This window comes from Octopus bimaculoides, chromosome 17, assembly GCF_001194135.2.
Source record: "Octopus bimaculoides isolate UCB-OBI-ISO-001 chromosome 17, ASM119413v2, whole genome shotgun sequence".
In the NCBI taxonomy this organism is placed as follows: domain Eukaryota; kingdom Metazoa; phylum Mollusca; class Cephalopoda; order Octopoda; family Octopodidae; genus Octopus; species Octopus bimaculoides.
Window position 1 is genome coordinate 6,407,979 of NC_068997.1, and position 18,345 is coordinate 6,426,323.

Here is an 18,345-nt window from a genome sequence, read left to right on the forward strand (position 1 = left end):
GAGAGAGAGAGAGAGAGAGAGAGAGAGGAGAAGCAAAAAATGGATATAACAATGGATATAATAACAGCGAGGTTTTCGCTGGTATGTCTTTAATTAAATAGATAACAAAGAAGGAAGAAGCAGAGATGAGGGTAGTATTTACGATCGTTTCAATTTACTGGTTTAAGTAAATCTCTTCAGAATGCGAATATAAATAGACGCATCGGTTAGGATGCGAAAATAATTGATACATATGTGATGGTAATGTAAACAAAGTGGTAATTCTTACATTAAATTTTTGTATGTAAATTAAGCAAACTAATACTCGATAAATACTTCCCTAAGCTAAAAAGTAAAACAACCCTGGAATTATGGTCCAACACATATGAAGTCATTAACTGGTTCTCCAACATACAGAATAAGAGCAACTACAAATTCATACAGATAGACATAGTAGACTAATACTCCTCAATTAACCCTACGATCCTAATATATGCCAAAAATCACACACAATTGAACATGAAGGAAATAAATGTAATATTGGAAGCGAGGAAATCACTTATTAGCTTTGATAACAAACTCTGGGTATGTAAAGATACCCCTAACTCTATAGAGAGCGGCCATACATCGGGCGAATGACTTTGCCCAATACTTAAAAAATTTCCTTCTTGCAGCGCACAAGCTAATTCCATTTTGAAAATTTATGATTGTTTGTTGTGGAAAATATCAATCCCACAGAACTGATTTTCGCTGACGTAGATTATTATTAGTTTCCTTAGGAATTTATTGATGTTTTCCTTGATTTTTCTGTACTATTATCAACTACATATATACCTCTACGAAAAAATATTTTCAAAGCGTAATAAGCAATAAAGAGGAATCGAGGATCTTGGAGTCCACTTGCCTAGAGTGATTACCTAACCAAGTGATCACCAATTGCTTAAGTGATCATGTAAACCAAATGGATTTCAATTTCGCTAGGAAACAAGGATCTCCATGTTGAAAAATGTACCACTCAACATACAGGATGTTCGGGCTAAATTTGGCAACAGTTTACATAAAAGGAAAGGAAACACGGAGTGAAATTTGTACATTTATATAATAAAAAGTTCAATAATCCTCAAAAATTACTAGGAAATAACTTTGGTTGCAGCAAAATATTTCTTACAGTTTAAAAGAAAAAGGGGATATATTCCTAGACTCCCTACACCTATCAAAAAAAAATAAATAAAAAAATTTTTTTTTTAATGGATGGTCATAACTGGAATGTCTTCAATTCTGTTTAATCAGGGTTCACCTGGTTGAATATAAATTTTTTGTTCTGATGCAGAAGCTAGGGGTAAGTGAGACTCATTCAAGTCAATTAGAGAGAGGCTGTCACTAAGATGGAAGTCAATGAATTTAGTGTGCAGGTAGGAGTTCACCAAGGATCAGTTCTTAGCGACTTCTCATTTATCATAGACTTCCAGGCCATAACAGAGGAATCTAAGATTAAATACCTTTGAGAGTTCCTCCATGCCAATGACCTTGTTCATATAGCTGAATCTCCGCCAGAGTTACAGTGGCATGTAAAAAGCACCATTTGAGCGTGATCGTTACCAGCGTCGCCTTACTGGCACGTGAACAAAACATTCGAGTGAGGTCGTTGCCAGTGCCGCTGGACTGACTCTTGTGCAGGTGGCACGTAAAAAACACCATTTGAGCGTGGTCATTGCCAGTACCACCTGACTGGTCCTCGTGCCGGTGACACGTAAAAGCCCCCACTACACTCTCAGAGTGGCTGGCGTTAGGATGGGCATCCAGCTGTAGAAACTCTTCCAAATCAGATTGGAGCCCGGTGCAGCCATCTGGTTCGCCAGTCCTCAGTCAAATCGTCCAACTCATGCTAGCATGGAAGGCGGACTTTAAACGATGATGATAATAAAGTGACCAAGTTAGTAGTGGAAGAGGATGCTCTGAAAGTGTAGTCACTAGAATAAGAACCAGTGGGGCAAGTTCAGAGAGCTATTACCTCTGTTGGTAACAAAGGGCCTCTCTCTTTCAGAGTAAAGAGCAGATTGTATATTTCCTGTGGATGGACAGCTATGCTACATGGCAGTGAAACATGGGCTGTGTCCGCTCTTTGTCACATCCTCACCGTCTTTGTCTCTCCTCTCTTTCTTCTTCATCTGAGGTAGCCATGTTTCTCTTCTAATGCAAGACCCCTTTTCTGTCCCTCAGTACTACTCATCCCCTCCCTGCCCCAGTCGAGGTGTCTTGTCCTGCAAGTTATTTGGTAACTTCACTGCTACTGATGCCACATGAAAAGCACCCAGAACACTCTGTAAAGTGGTTGGCATTAAGAAGGGCAAACAACCATAAAAATCACACCAAAACAGACAGCACAGTGCAGTCCTCTGACTTGTCAGTTTTTGTCAAACCGTCCTAACCATGACAGTATGGAAAATGGATGCTAAATGATGATGATGATTTTTTTCCATGCTAACACATGTTGGATGGATTTCCTCTTGAGCACATCAATATTCATCACAGACTTGTATATCTAATCAGTGATGGCCATCATCTGGAGAGCTGCGCACTTATCTTACTCTGCTACATATACTTTCTATTAATCACACTCGATTTTCAACCAAACAGGAGACAATTTTAAATTGAGAATATTAATCAGTTAATTAAGTAATTAATGACCAAAACAAAAAAAGATTTTACTTTCTGAATGAGAAAATATGAATATAGGACAAGAGTGAAAGCATTGGATCAACTTTTTTGGTCTACATTCAATGAAAAGCCTTTTTTGGATATCAATAACATTGTCTGCTATTATTCTCAAAAGGAGAACACAAATGGTGCAGTGGATCAAGCTTACAAAATCTCAAGGCATCAATGGTTTGCAGATGATTATCATGGAATTACCTGAATGCAATGAATAAATAAAAATAAAATTTGAAATTTTCACTTACAATGATGAGATTCTCAATAAGAGAAAACTCAAGAAGTTTTTTTCTTTCCATGTCGCTTACAAAACATACAGGTAAATATATTTCTTCAAGACAAGTTCAAAATATTCAAACAGTTGATAGATCAAGAAATAAAAAGAAATTTTCAAGGCAAAACAAGACTGAGCACTGTCAACAGAATCTTGAACCCTTTCAACTCATCAGCATGCTTTAGCAAGCGTGGTTTCATCTGACCCCTCAAAGACACAAAGGTAGATAGGCTCACTTAATTAGCAGAAACATTGTTAGTATCAGCTGTAAACATAAACCTATATAACCATCCGTTTTTTCTGTATTTAAAAGAAATCACTTCCACAAAAATATAAAGGATTAATAGTCATTCAGTACAAACTGTAAACATCAACTCATTTGAGCTGCACATTTTGAACTATCAAAATTTAAAACGTTCTATCAAGTCATATGTATTGAGTTCAATTTATTTTCAAAGCTGCTTTAAAAGATGATTCACAATATGAGGACAAACATCCTTTTCACATTTATAAGACATTACATTTACAAGTAAAATCCAACTAGAAAAATAATCAGCAGATATTTATAGGTTTGGCTGAAAATTAGAACTAATTAAATAACATCAACAAAAGTATTAAAATATGATAATCTATAAATATTTACAATGAAATAATGCTAATTAATAGACATTTCCATATTGAACACAAACTGTTGAAATAATCAATTTCTTTCCTTAAATATTGAAGAAAATATAGCTAATGTTTGGAATACAGTAAAAATTATATATAAACATGGCTACACACAATTCATATTCATGTTTTTTCATGTTTCTAAGCTGAGAAATGTTATTTAAAAAATAAAAAGGACAAGATACACTGATTAAATCCAATTATCAAAGTTGCACATGGAATTATCTTTTAGCATGTAAGGATATAAAAATATACAGAAAATATTTTCCCATTTTTTAAGATTAAAAATATAAAATATTTACGAAAATAATATAGTAACAAAATTTTTAAAAATTAAACTTTTTCCATTTACTTGTAGCCAGGAATTTAGAGGAAGTACACTTGCTCGAATCAACTTCTCATATGCTACTGATACTTATCTTATCAGTCCCAGAGATAAAATGGCAAGCCGACTCCAGCAGGATTTGATCCCAGGATATCAAAGGTCATGAAAAAAAGAGACAAATTATTACCAGACATTTTGTCCAGCACTAGCAATTGTCACCAACTTCCTTCAAGATGAAATTTTACAAAGAGAGTGCAATGAGTGAACTTTTCTTTCAAGGAAGAATATTTCATTTTGCATGTGAAGTAAATGTTGTCATACACCAATACAAAGTCATATAATAACAAACAGCAATTATACCAGGTTTCAAAAGATTAGAATGAATACCTAGAAGTGGTCAACGTCAAGGATCAACTTAGAAACCAAGAAATTAAATTGTTATGAATGCAGAAGAACTATTAAACACTTCATTCAAGGCCCTCCTTTGTTAGATATTTCTTGTCACAACCCATAGACTCACGTTACTTTTTACATTTGTGGCTAAAAGCTTCGAAAAATACACTCAAAACATAAAATGGCCAAGAGAGGCTTAAAACAAATGTTTTGTGCATTCACATTTGGCTACTTTTAAAAATTAGAATTCTCAAATAGTGACTCCCAAAGGCCCCTTCCAAAGCAATTTTTTCTTGCTACTTCTTCATGGTTAGTGCAATGTGTATATTTTTCAAAAGAAATTTGTTACACAAATGGTATTAACATGACAAGAAAAATAGTTTGATCTATGCATCACAATTTCTTTGATTTATGTATAACAATTTCTTAATTTTAAAGTAAGTCTTATATCAGTTGGAAAAAGTGTGATTCGTTTTGCATGTAAAGTACACAGATAAGAGTCTGAGAGGAGAGACACTAAATACGCTTCTGATGCTTCTTGCAATGCCAATAGGGCAATACTTTGCCAGCGAAGGTCTGTAGTAAAATAGGAGCCAATTTCTCTCACTAGCCGAATGAAAGGTGATTTCTGAATTAAGAGATTGCAAGATTTCTACAAAGAAAAGACAAAAAGAGAAAAAAAAAAACAATATTAAGTATGCAAGCAATAATTAGTTTTTAAAACTTTTAAAGACAATGAAAACGATAGGCAAGAAATTCACAAATCCCAATCCCCAGTCCAAACCATGCCAACAGGGAAGGGAATATTAAATGATAAGAATGAATCTACTGATAAATATTTGGAAACAACAAGCAGTACAGCATGTCATTTCCAAATTTCTGACAGAGTGGAATTTTGTCATGCGGTGTATACTTATTCTCTAGTATTTTTGGTCCTTTTATATTTCTACTATATATATATATATGTATGTGTGTGTGTGTGTGTGTGTGTGTGTGTGTGTGTGTATAAATTTAATGTTCAATATACAGATTTATATAATCCCTTGGTAATCACGAAAAAGCTCCTTTAGGTGGACCTGGTTACAAACCACATAATAAACAAATTACATAAAAGTGTAATGCAAAGCCTTGTGCAGTTGAAATCCAGTAAATCCAATGAGCGAAGAATGTTTCTTGAGGAGTGTGTGTGTGTGTGTGTGTATATATATATATATAGCGGCGCATCAGCATGGCCACAGCTCTGAGCTGAAACTAGAGGAAAGACAATAGATAGATAGATAGATAGATACATACATGGGTTGGACAAAATAATGGAAACACTTAAAATTTCAAACAAATGTATTTTAATATGGGGTAGGACTGACTTTGGCAGTAATTACAGTTTGAATTCTACGAGTTATGGACTCATACAAAATTTGAATTGTTTCCAAAGCAATTTTCGTCTATTTTTCAGCTAAAACAGTCTCCAGTTCTTGTAGTGATGATGGTGGAGGATGTCGACTCCTTACTTGTTTTTCTAAAATGCACCACAAATGTGCAATAATATTGAGATCCGGGGACTGTGGTGGCCAGATAAGATGTTCAACTTCATTAGAATGTTCCTTGTGCCATTCAGTAACAACTTTAGCTGTGTGAATTGGTGCATTATCATCCTGAAAGATTGCGTTTCCCTCTGGAAACAGTTCTGCAACCATAGGATGAATTTGATCAGATAAAATGCTTAAATAGCCTTGACTATTAATTCTGCTATGAAGGGAAACCATTGGGCTGGCAGATTTCCAAGATATAGCACCCCCACCCAGATCATCACAGATCCTTCTCCATGTTTAAACGTTTACAGCCCCCTTCCTTTATAACTCTATGTAAACAAGCATTCTTACTTCTAACGGTCACTTACTTGGCCATGTAATATTATAACCTCATCATTTCGCATTTGTCTTGCTTTTATATTTTGATTCCCTGACGATGAATATATGTGCAATTCCAGCAGCTCTTACTTCTTTGGAGTAGAGCACACATATATTTTGAAACATGCGTAGGAATTAAAGGAACTTTTATTTATATGCGTTTTGCTCCATTTATTGTTATTATTCATATCAACTCAAAATGCATCACTTCAACTTGGTATCTCTACCTATAAAACGGGTGTGATATCCTGGTGTTTTGTGTAATTTTTGCTATCCATGGTAACTATTAACATATTTACATTGTCAAAGGTTTTTTTAAACTGAGATAAAATTTATATATATATGTGTGTGTGTGTGTGTGTATGTATGTATATATAGAATATAAAGTCAGGAGGTATGAGATGAATGTATTTATTTTACCAGTTGATGTCCATAGGATGACAACCGATTCACAGCGAACCTCATGCAAAAATGATTTATTTTAGTGTACGATAAATTACTTTACATGTCTACACAAGTGTGTATGCTATAAATTGCAGAGTACCACTGAACATTTTAACAAACGAATGCAGATATAAAAGGCTCAGATCAACAGACTATCATGGTTACATTAATTTTTCAACTGGAGCAGTACTATGCAATTTATAGCATACACACTTGTGTAGACACGCAAACTAATTCATTATACATTAAAATTAATTTATTTTTGCATGATGTTGGTAGCAAAACAGTCATCCTATGGATATCAACTGGTGAAATAAATATATCTCCTGACTTTACTTATATTATAAATATATGATGTCTGTGTACAAACAGCCATGCTCCACAACAGTGAAACATGGGCTGTGACCACAGAGGAGATACGAAGGTTTGAAAGAAATAAAGTCAGTATGCTGTGCTGGATGTGCAATGTCTGTGCATGTACAACAGAGTGTGTCTTGAGAGAAAAACTGGGCATAAGAAGCATCAGATGTGGTGTGCAAAAGAAACAAATGTGCTGCTATGTAAAGCTGTGTAAAGAAGTGCTGACCTCAAGCTGTGGAGAGAACTTGTGGAAGAGGTAGACCCAGGAAGCTATGGGACAAGGTGTTGAAGCATGATCTTCAAATGTTGGCCCTAACAGAGTTGATGACAAGTGACTGGGACCTTTAGCGATATACTGTGTTGGAGAAGACTTGTCAAGCCGTGGCTGTTGCCAGTGTCACATGATTGGCACCCATGAAATCATAATTATGACCGTTGCCAATAGCATGATCTTCGAATGTTGGGCCTCACAGAGTCAATGGCAAGTGACTGAGACCCTTGGCGATATGTGGTGCTTAAAAAGATTAGTTAAGCCAAGTGAGATTATAGTCATGGCCGTTGCCAGTGTCATGTAAATGGTACTAGTACCGGTGGCACGTAAAAAGCACCCATTACACTCTTGGAGTGGTTGGCATTAGGAAGGGCATCTTGCCGTAGAATCCATGCCAAATCAGACTGGAACCTGGTGCAGCTCTCTGGCTTACCAGTTCTAGTCGAACCATCTAACCCATGCCAGCATAGAAAGCGGACGTCAAATGATAACGATATATATTGAATGTGTAATATATAGAAGATCTGAATGCTATTTCAAGCATTCCGAACATCTAGTCCCGTTTTACCTTTTTTTTTTTTTTTAAATAACAAACAGATTCTCAACTGGGAGTACTACCACGCAGATAATACATAGACTGACCAAGAATACTGCAAACATAAAACTCACAAAAATAAAACCCATCCGTAATTAAGGGAACAGGACGAAAAATGAAAGCGAGAAGTATTTTTTTGGTAGGATGTTATTAAACTTTCTTCGACTTGGAACAGTAAAAGTTAGCTCCCTTGAACTACAATTTCTCTCAAATAAACTACTTTTTGAAACGATTCAATATTTTGTCAAAAGATTTCCTTGTTTAGATTTCAGATTGATATTCAGTGAAAGAGAGAAATTTGTTAGCAAGAAAAGACGCTTCTCAAGTGTTGTGAGACAAATATCAATCTTAAAATGATTCCTGTGGGGAGTGATGGCAGACTTAGTTCCAGGAGTTCGAAAATCGCACGTTAGGGCCGAGGATAGGTAATATTTGGAATCTTAATTATCACTCTGAATGGACAAGAAGAAAAACAGGTTTCTGGCTGTTTTATTTGCAGGGAGAAATCGAAGAACGAGATAATTGTGTTATACAAATTATAGCATCATTACACAAGATATCCTGATGAATTAGGTACTACTAAAGCAGCGCGGACCCGAACGCGCAGTCGCGCGTCCGCGCTAGCTAGTCTTGAGTGGTCGATCCTAACCCTAACCCGCGTGTGCAAATGAATACGTGTTTAGGGTTAGGGTTAGGATCGACCACTCAAGACTAGCTAGCGCGGACGCGCGACTGCGCGTTCGGGTCCGCGCTGCTTTAGTAGTACCATGAATTACTTCAAAAGGTTTCTCATGCGTCTTTTAAAAGGCGAAACTCTACTTTAATAAAAACAGAGACAAGGGCGATCTTTCCTTGTTTGTACATAAAATAGCAAACAACAAAATGAAAAGCAGTGAAATGAATGAAAACGAAAACAATAATTATTAATATTAGGGATTACAAAGGCAGCGAGTTGGCACGAGATCGACTCTGCCTTTCATCCATTTGGGGCCACTAAAATAAGTACCAGTCAAGCACTGTGATCGATTTAATAGACTAACCACCCTCCAGCCCCCAAATTTCACGCCTTGTGCCTACAAGAGAAAGGAATCTTAGTAATATTTGATGTATTTGAGAAACTGTATGAAAACTTAAGATTTGTGGAAATGTCGCCACGTAAAACCCTTGTGAATAAAGAAAAGATTGTCTCAGTTCTATATATATAGCACAATATTTACTTGAGATCAAGTGTTCTCAACCATTTTTGACCAATGAACTCCTTTGATTACTATTTTATTCTGGTGGACCCCTATAGCCACTTGATGTTTAAAAACTAGCTTTATAGAAGCTTCCTTCGAATTCCTATTTTGTTCTTCACACATTAATTTGTGTAGGTTGAACTATGTAAAGTGTTAGAGAAAGAAATCTCACTGTTTAGAGGGGGGGTTTCATACATACCAATATATACAGTATCATCATCATCATCATCGTTTAATGTCCGTTTTCCATGCTGGCGTGGGTTGGACGGTTTGACTGAGGTCTGGAGAGCCAGCGGCTGCACCAGGCTCCAATCTGAACAGGCAATGTTTCTACAGCTGGATGCCCTTCCTAACGCCAACCACTCCGTAAGTGTAGCGGGTGCTTTTTACGTGCCACCGGCACGGGGGCCAGTCAGGCGGTCCTGGAATCGCCCACGTTTAGATGGTGCTTTTTACGTGCCACCGTCATAGGGAGCCAGTCAGGGGACACTGGCATCAACCACGTTCGGATGGCTTTTACGTACCACCGGACCACGTTTGGGTGATGCATTATACGTGCCATCTGGAGCAAAATCTTTACATGGGCCCTTAAAATATTGTTTGTGGATACCCAATTTACCATTTTGTTGCGTGGATCCCCATTAAAAACCTAATGGACCCTCAAGGGACCATGTGCACCTTAGTTGAGAACCACTGCTTTAGATGAAACTTCATGGCCCTTTAGTTGTGCTCATATAAAATACTGCAATGTTGTCTCATAAAGAAGACTGTGGTTTACCGTTTAATGATCCGGCAATAGTTTTCATTTCACTTTGTAGTAGTTCCATTATACGTACAAGAAACGAAAGATCGCAATGTCAGAATGGGCTCTGATAGCTAGCTTTCTTGTTTCAGAACAGACTTCCGAGGAAATGACGGTACAACTCTGGAGAAAATTCAATCTTTACAGAGTTGTTTAAGAATGAGGAGTACTATGAAATAGGTGGTACCACGCAGATTATACAATATATGGCAGTATTGTTGCGACGTTGGTACATATAGGAAAGAATATTTAGGAAAGCTTGTACAATGGGATATGTTACTTAATAGGATTCGTTATAAGTTTGTTCAGGAAGTTGATATAATCAACCAAGGAACTGCTTTTAGACCTCCTCCACCGAAAATAAGTCAAGGAAAGCCATCGTTGTTATGCTCCAGTTCACAACTTCTTGACTCAGCACAAATTCTCAGTTTTAACAAATGTAATAACAGAGACAGGAGACATCTAGCAATATGAAGGAATAAAAGAGGGTGTTTGTCAGGCATCCGGCCTTAGATTGCCGAAATATGGTCAAAATCTCAGAGAAAAAGTTTTCATTAACAATGTCAGTGATATTTCTTTTTAGGTTTCATTTTTCCTAACTGATAGTCCTACTAAAGTATACTTAGCAGTCATACTCAAGTTTATTCGCAGACATAATGCCAAGATATTTTCTTTTTCGCTTTCCTTTTGCTTGTTTGTTTACATCTGCGATAAAAATGTTGTTACAATGAAATCTATTTCCTGAAAAACAGACAGACAGAAATGGGTTACCATGCTACAGAACAGAATAAAATCTGGACTAAGAGGCAACTGGTGATAGTCTATGCCGGACTCTTATTTTAAGAAAGGGATTAATAAAGTAACTCCGAGTAGACCCTTTGCTGTGTGAGGTGGTCGATATACCAAAGAGAAATGTAGTCTTTAATCAATGTTTTGAAATAAATTCATAAACTAACCTGGTATTTCCGGATTTCTAAAAGAGCCCTTTGGGTTCTTAATGTTTTCTGAGATCGTCTTTTTTTAGATGACTTCCTAGATCGATTGTGTGTAGATTGTCTACGAGTTGGTTGACTGGAGTCAAATTCATCAAATGGCGATGTTGAACCACTGGAAGAATATGTGCGATTCCTGGGAATACTTTTACGGCGTACCATTTTCGATGATTAAAAGTGGGGAAAACAACTATCAACTTAAATTAGAATATTGGCGGGAAATAGATATTTTTTACTAACGGTGTTCGATCAATATACGTTAACCATTAAATTTGTGTTAAGTCATGATGCATTGAAAACCGGTAGGCAAAATATTCGCAGTTCATTGAAATTTCTGTTATTTGAAGAGATGAAACAAAAATTGGTCATGCATTTTCTTTTGCCAACTAAGAGGGAGATTTCAATTAACAGAGAATGTTTATGTGAGTGGAGGTAAAGAATACGCACACCACCTGTTTCCGGTGTAACCCTAACGCTAACCCTCTTTACCTTCGTCATTTATGTGTACGTCAAGTCAACAAGTAGAAGCCGATTTTAATTACTGTTATTAATAAACCTGTCGATTTCACTTTTGATTATTTATTTACTTTTGGCGAGACTGCGGTCTCTTGGGCGCTTGGCGTATATTTTTTTTTTCGCGCGTAGTTGATTATTTTGTTTGTCATTTTTTTTTATATGCTTTCGTTTGTTTTAGCTATAACAGCCAACACCGTGCTTGAGCAACGTGGTAGAATAAATAAAAGTTATTCGTTTAGTTTTTGCATGAGGAAAATACAAGGGTATATATCTAATGATGTAAAACATGAAAGCACACCCACCCTTTGTTATTTTGGTTTTTCAATAGCTTGATACTGACAGAAGTCACATACTCCTCCTGTAGATTGCATTCCTTCATTTGTAGAGACAGGATTTCCTTTGGCGAGGCAGAAATTGTGTGGATCTAATGAATCATTTTGTTGAAGCTTGCATCCACCGCACATCAGCCCCTGCAACTGAAAGCTGGGATTCTTTATCATTGAGGTTTACTCTTCTAAGTATGTTTGGTTCAGGACTGTTCATTTTTATATTCATTGCTAACTTTTATATCTGGAGGCTTTTCACCTATCCGCCATCTGGAGATCCGGCGGAGGGAAGTTTTGTTTCCATTCTAGGGGCTACCAGATGGTTTGGCTCAGTCCTCCCCACCAACTGCCTTAAAGACACTCCTGATTTTCTGTAGGGGGTTTATTCCCTTAGTCTTTCACACTCTTGTGTGTATAAGCAAATAACAAATGGAATATAAGAGAATATATAAAAAAATAAATATATAAATATAAAAAGATGCTTTGGTGTGTTTACATCCCTGTAATTTAGCAGTTCAACAAAAGAGACCGATAGAATAAATACTAGGCTTACAAAGAATAAGTCCATTGCAACCAACATACTGGCTGTGAGATTGACTCTGAACCAATTCTTCAAAGCGAAACATGAAGGTTGCATTGTTTAAGACAAGAGGGAATGAAAGCCACTCAATGAGCCCGAATGGCAGAGACATGTGACAACGAAGCCACAATTCGATCTTTGGTGGAATAAAATGGGCAGATGGTACTCAAGCCCAAGCTGATGTGTGCGGCATTTCAGCAGCACTTCACCCAACTGTTTGGGACAAATGGCATCCCGGAATGCAAGATGGACTTCAGTGCCTACCTCGATGGCATGCCACAATTCTCGATCAAGGGTTGATGAAGAGGAGAGGACACTTGCCCTAAGGTCAGAGTGATCATGGTTTTTGTGGGGTTTCCACGAGCAGCTCTTGGAAGTTTCCCTCTTTTGGAGATTTTAACTGTTAGAATCTTCGTTATTTTTTATTTAGACGTTTCAGTACCACACTGTTTGTATCATACTATCATGTGCCGTCTCCAGTCTTTTTATATGAACCCTCAGTGGTTAGAGCATCAAGCTCACAATCATGAGGTAGTGAGTTCAATTCCTGAACTGAGCAAGACACTTTATTTTATGTTGCTCCAGTTCACTCATCTACTGAAATGAGTTGTGACATCACAGAGTGCCAAGCTGTATCGGCCTTTGCGTTTCCCATGGATAACATCAGTGCAATGAAGTGGGGAGGTTGGTATGCATGGGCAACTGCTGGTCTTCCACAAACAATCTTGCTTGGACTTGTGTGTGCAATCCTATGGTCATTCATGACCATAGGGGGGTCTTTACCTAGTGGTTAATAAAGAAAAGATGATGATGATGATGGTGGTACTGAAGATATTAAATCTTGCAGAGAGCAACAAGTCAATAAATCTATTTTTAACCCTTCAAAGGAAATATATTTCAAGTTACACAATAGAAACAGTTTGATATAAGAAGTATTAAATTATTATGTTTCTAGTTTTATGACCAACTTAAGAATAATATCAGTTTTATACCTTTTTCTGATCTAATTAAATAAACTCCTGCAGCTTCTTTTCTGTGGAAAATAAAGGGAGCTAACTGACGTCAATCAGTGAGTGCACTCAGGTTTTTGTTTGTTTGTTTGTTATTTTTTCTTTCCTTGTTTAATTCCAAGTCTCAAATAAGTTAACAGCTTATTGACGAAAGGATTCAGAATTTTTGTTTTCTTTAAATGTCGTTCCTAAATGAAATACTGTCCTACAGAAGCTTGGTGTATGCTATAGCTGGGGCTACCGTATGTATGAAACGTCTGTTATGCAATTTTATTTGCTCTCTATCTCTCTCTCTCTCTCTTTCAGCCCTTCATTAATGTTTATTTTTATGAGGATAGTCATTACAGTGTTAATTTTCAACATTGTTTTTTGTCGATCCGTACTAACATAGCCAATCCCTAAAGTCACATAATTTTATGCCTGATAATTGCAACTGTCTTCTTTCTTGCGTGGTTTTCTTGTGACATTGCGACTCGATTGAAAATCTTAGTCTTGATTTGTTTTCACAACGTATCATGCATTTCTTTTGTTGTTTCCATAACATATTCTATTTATTACTTAATATCTTTTATGGAAACTAATTTCTCAGATTTCCTCACCATATTACGGTGAAACTCTGGTCTTTAATTAGGCATGAAATATTGTTTATCGAAATGAAAATAAAATGAAAACGGGTCTGATCTATATTAAGCACAAAAAAGACAGCACTGTTGTTTGAAACTAAACTGGATCTGGAGGAAAACAGAAATCTTGATTTCAAAACTGGAATTGTTATGGAATAAACGAGGATTGAAGTACAAGAATTGATGATTAACCATCTTTCAAAACATTACCGTCTACAAATTAACACTAGGGCAACTGACAGATACTGGTGTGTGTGCGAGAGAGAGAGAGAGAGAGAGAGAGAGAGAGAGAGAGATGGCCGAAATTTCGAAGTCACTATTAAAATTATTTTCGTTAAAGAATGATTTTGTACTCCATCAAATGTATTGTGTAATCCTTCAATATAACATAAACACACACACAAAATCTAACATAACAATGTTTATACAAAATCATAACAATTTTCAACAAGCTATTTTTAAAATAATTCATTTAAAGATTATTTCTAATATTGTAAGATTTGTTTAGTTTAATTATCTTGCGCTTTGCTTTTAAAATTTGTTTTTCTTGTTTGTAAAATTAATTTTACAATATTAGAAATTTTTTTTATCATATGTATTTTATTAATGAAATCATTTTTTCTTCTGATTTTCCATTCCCTTTCTCAATAAATATAGATTTAGTCTAAACCAACCTTCACTCCTTTATGACTGGTTTATGAAAACAACTTTTGTATCTGTTCTCGCTTTTTTCTCACCTGTTGTGTTTAAGAAGGAAAGAATTCTTATTCATAAATTGGTTGGAGATTAATGTACGGAGTTTGAAGAGTTGGGGACAAGAATTTTGTGGGAGTATATGAAAAGGGAAAGAGTTCTTAAGCGAACGAACCTCGCAAGAAGGATTGATGTATAACATTTATGTAGTTTTAGAAAGATAATGATAAATCGGTGAATAACATCAGGTGAACAGTAAGTTACGGACATTTTTACAATTATTTTAAGCAGCAAAGGTAAAAATTACATCATCATCGATCTGGAACTTCAGGAAAGAGGTGGAAGACGAAACACAATTAACGTTTCTTTTAATGAAATCATTAACAGCAACAGTCAACTACAGTTGTCTCCCTTTTTTATCGATATTTTATCAATTACCAATCGATCACCCACAAGCAAGAGTAATAATAGTGTATTGGCGAACAGGAATGAAAATTTTGCCTACCCATTGCTCTTTCCTAATCCCGATAATCTACTCTTGTGAAAATTCACTCACATTCAACTAACCTCTCCGATAATCTTACATAGAATGTTTTATGCATTGTGTCTCATCGGTCACACGAGGTAAAAAATAAATAGATAAATAAATAAAACAAACGGAATGAGAGTGAGTGACGGCCAGAGCCGGTAAATGTGGGCTAACTATAGTAAAAATCGCCAAGTCTGGCGATCTTACGGTACGAGTCCTAAATGTCGGCCTTTTCCGTAAAAAGTGTCTTCGGCGATCTTTACCAAAGATCGGCCGTTTCCGTAAAAAGTGTTGGAGAGAAACAGGGAAACGACGTCATAAAAGCGAAAGACATATAGAGAGCGCAATTTATTTTGAAGGGTTTAGGGTTAGGGTTTTACGGTTTGGGTTAGGGAATTCCGTCCCTAACTGTAACCCTAACAGCGTAGTGAAGATCGTGCGGGTGTTACGGAAAAGGCCGATCTTTGGTAAAGATCGCCGAAGACACTTTTTACAGAAAAGGCCGATATTTAGGACTCGTACCGCAAGATCGCCAAAAGTCTTGTTCTGCTGTAAGCAGCTGGTATTTTAATCAAAATAAAACTGTAAATTTTGATAGTAAATTGTATTTAGCTTACCAGTTTCAAACACACACACACAAATATATAAATATATATATGAAATTAAATATTTAACACTTTTGTTTTCAAAGTATAATTCCTTTTTCCAGCTAAAGAATAACATATTCTAAAGATTTCATCGATCTTGAAAATGTAAACAAACAGGCACGCACAGACACGTTCAAACATTCACATATACATACACGCAAATATACGTATGCACATTCATGTGTGTGTATAAAGATGTATGAGTGCATGCACACACACACATAAATATACACATATATTAAACGTTTGGAGTAATCTCTTACTGTTTACATATATAAGTATATATATGTTGATATGTGTGCATATATGTCAATATATGAGTGTGTATATATATATGTGTGTGTGTATGTGTATGTATCTATGTACTAGCTTAAAAGCCACCCCATCGGTTTTTTATGAAGATTTGGGAATCCAAAATTTCAGGATTGTGGGTCAGTATTCAGCCTGATTCCAAAATGGTATGATACGTTGGGCTACGGCCTCTAGGAATAAAGTTGAAAAAATGTGACACACTGACATTCACATTTATTATATTACTAGCTGATGTACCCAGTAATTCCCAGGAAAGCAGGGCTTATCCCTTGGTTCCATTCTCATAATCTTTTCGCTGATCCAGTAATAACAATACAAAGTATGTAGTCCTTAAAACGGTTTTTGTGCATTTATTGAGAATACCAAACTATCTTACACAGGATCTTGTTTTTAGGAATTCCCAATAGGTTATGAATAACCAAATTGTGTAGTTAGTTATGTAATAACATGAAATTAATTACCCGATAGTAAGAATTCAAATAAAGTAGCCTCGAAAAGGGCTTTAATACATTTCCAGAGTATATAGAACTTAGGGGCAGTCATTAAACAACAGTTTGTAGAGGGGCTCAGAATGAAAAAATTAGAACAGAATTAGTAAGGTATTGTGAGGAAATAGCTGACTGTTCCTCTGCTTAACTGGTACTTCATTTAATTGTCCCCAGGAAAATGAGTTTAAGTTCAGTACTTGAACATCAGTGTGAAATCATTATAAAGATGTATCAACTCTCATCAAACCGAAACACTCTTTCTGGATGGATATTGAGTACTTATATGCACATGAGCAGCAGCATCTAACTGCACTCTTTCTGCCTATATACTTATTTGTGTATATGTGTATGTGTGTGTGAGAGAGAGTGTGTGTAGGTTTGTTTATACCTCTACGGCATTGTGTGGTATGTCTATTCAACTGTATTTTTATTTCAACAGGGTGGTGTTATATCATTAGCCATTTGTTATCCTCTTGAAACTGCAAGAACACAAATTCAAGGTAAGAAATATTCGTTTGTTGACTGTTATTTATGTTAATGTTTTATGATGAAGACATATTGAATCTATTTCATATAAATATACACTTTACATACATATATGCATGCCTGCAAGTGTACACATGCACACTTTCTCTCTCTCTCTCTCTCACTCACACACACACACACACATATACACACACACATACATACATACTTACATACATACATACATACATACATACATACATACATACATACATACACAGGAAAAAGAAGGATAAGAAAATAAAGATTGTGAAGCAGACAGTCTGCTGTGATAGATCTACAAACAAACATACAAAACATCTAAGGGTATATTTGTTTCCCACTGAAGAGATTATGCTTAGAAATATGAATTTAATTAATTTCACTGTGTATAATTGAAACAGCTGTAAGGGATAATGATCAATTTGTTGCTGATAATAAACTCTTATTAACTTCACAATCTCCATGTTCTTATTCTTGTTCCTTTATATGTATATAAACTACAGTTTATATACACACCTATTTTAAGGAAATCAATTGCCCCCAAAATATTAGATATTGAACTAGTATTTCATTGGATGACACCATCTCTTCATGAGGCTAACATAACCTCTAACTAAATTCTGTGTGTGTGTGTGTACACTTACACACACACATACATACAAGTGTTTCCACAGTTTACTCACATGCAGCATCTTTCAGAGCTTGTGTCTAATTCAGTTCTTAACCAAATTGAAAAATTGTTAACATTTTTGAAAAGGACTGGTCCCTAGCTACATTTTGGCATAACAAAACTGAGATTTGATCCAGTAGAAAAAAGTTTACATCAAAATTTGTAGCAATGTTAAAGGAGAGTAAGTAATGCCACCAATCAAGTTTAGATCTAAATAACTTTTTTATTTTAAAAGCAAAATATATTTATCTTAGCTTCGATGATAGATGAAAGCATGAAGAATTTCATAGTTTTGGTCTCATGCAATAAAAATTTGTATCAAAAAAGGTGTGAGATAAAATATGAAAAAAAATATATGGCAAAAAGTTGGATTTAAGTATAATTACCTTTTTTATTTTAAAAACAGACTATATTTTAATTAAGATTAAATGATAGAGCTCAATTCGAGGAATTTCATGGTATCAATCTCATGCAATGAAGTTT

The 18,345-nt window shown here is 35.7% G+C and overlaps 1 protein-coding gene and 1 non-coding gene across 5 annotated transcripts in view; one reads left to right on the forward strand and one right to left on the reverse strand.

Annotated features, from left to right (window-relative positions):
• Positions 1–2,663: 2,663 nt before the first annotated feature.
• LOC106868701 (uncharacterized) lies at positions 2,664–15,010 on the reverse strand. 2 transcript variants are annotated; one of them, XR_008265778.1, is made up of 3 exons: positions 14,691–15,010; positions 10,926–13,166; positions 2,664–5,004 (listed from the first exon to the last, which is right to left on the reverse strand). It is a non-coding gene; the product is annotated as an uncharacterized LOC106868701 (transcript). The 2 variants fall into 2 exon arrangements; XR_008265779.1 differs by lacking the exon at positions 14,691–15,010 and having other exon boundaries at positions 10,926–13,480.
• Positions 13,463–18,345, forward strand: part of LOC106868700 (peroxisomal membrane protein PMP34) — a 121,389-nt gene continuing 116,506 nt past the window's right edge. For all 3 annotated transcript variants that reach the window (XM_052973854.1, XM_014914086.2, XM_014914085.2), the window contains exons 1-2: positions 13,463–13,635; positions 17,125–17,185. In XM_052973854.1, coding sequence (XP_052829814.1) covers positions 13,573–13,635; positions 17,125–17,185 — 124 coding nt within the window. In that variant the 5' untranslated portion in view covers positions 13,463–13,572. The remainder of the gene's footprint in view (positions 13,636–17,124; positions 17,186–18,345) is intronic.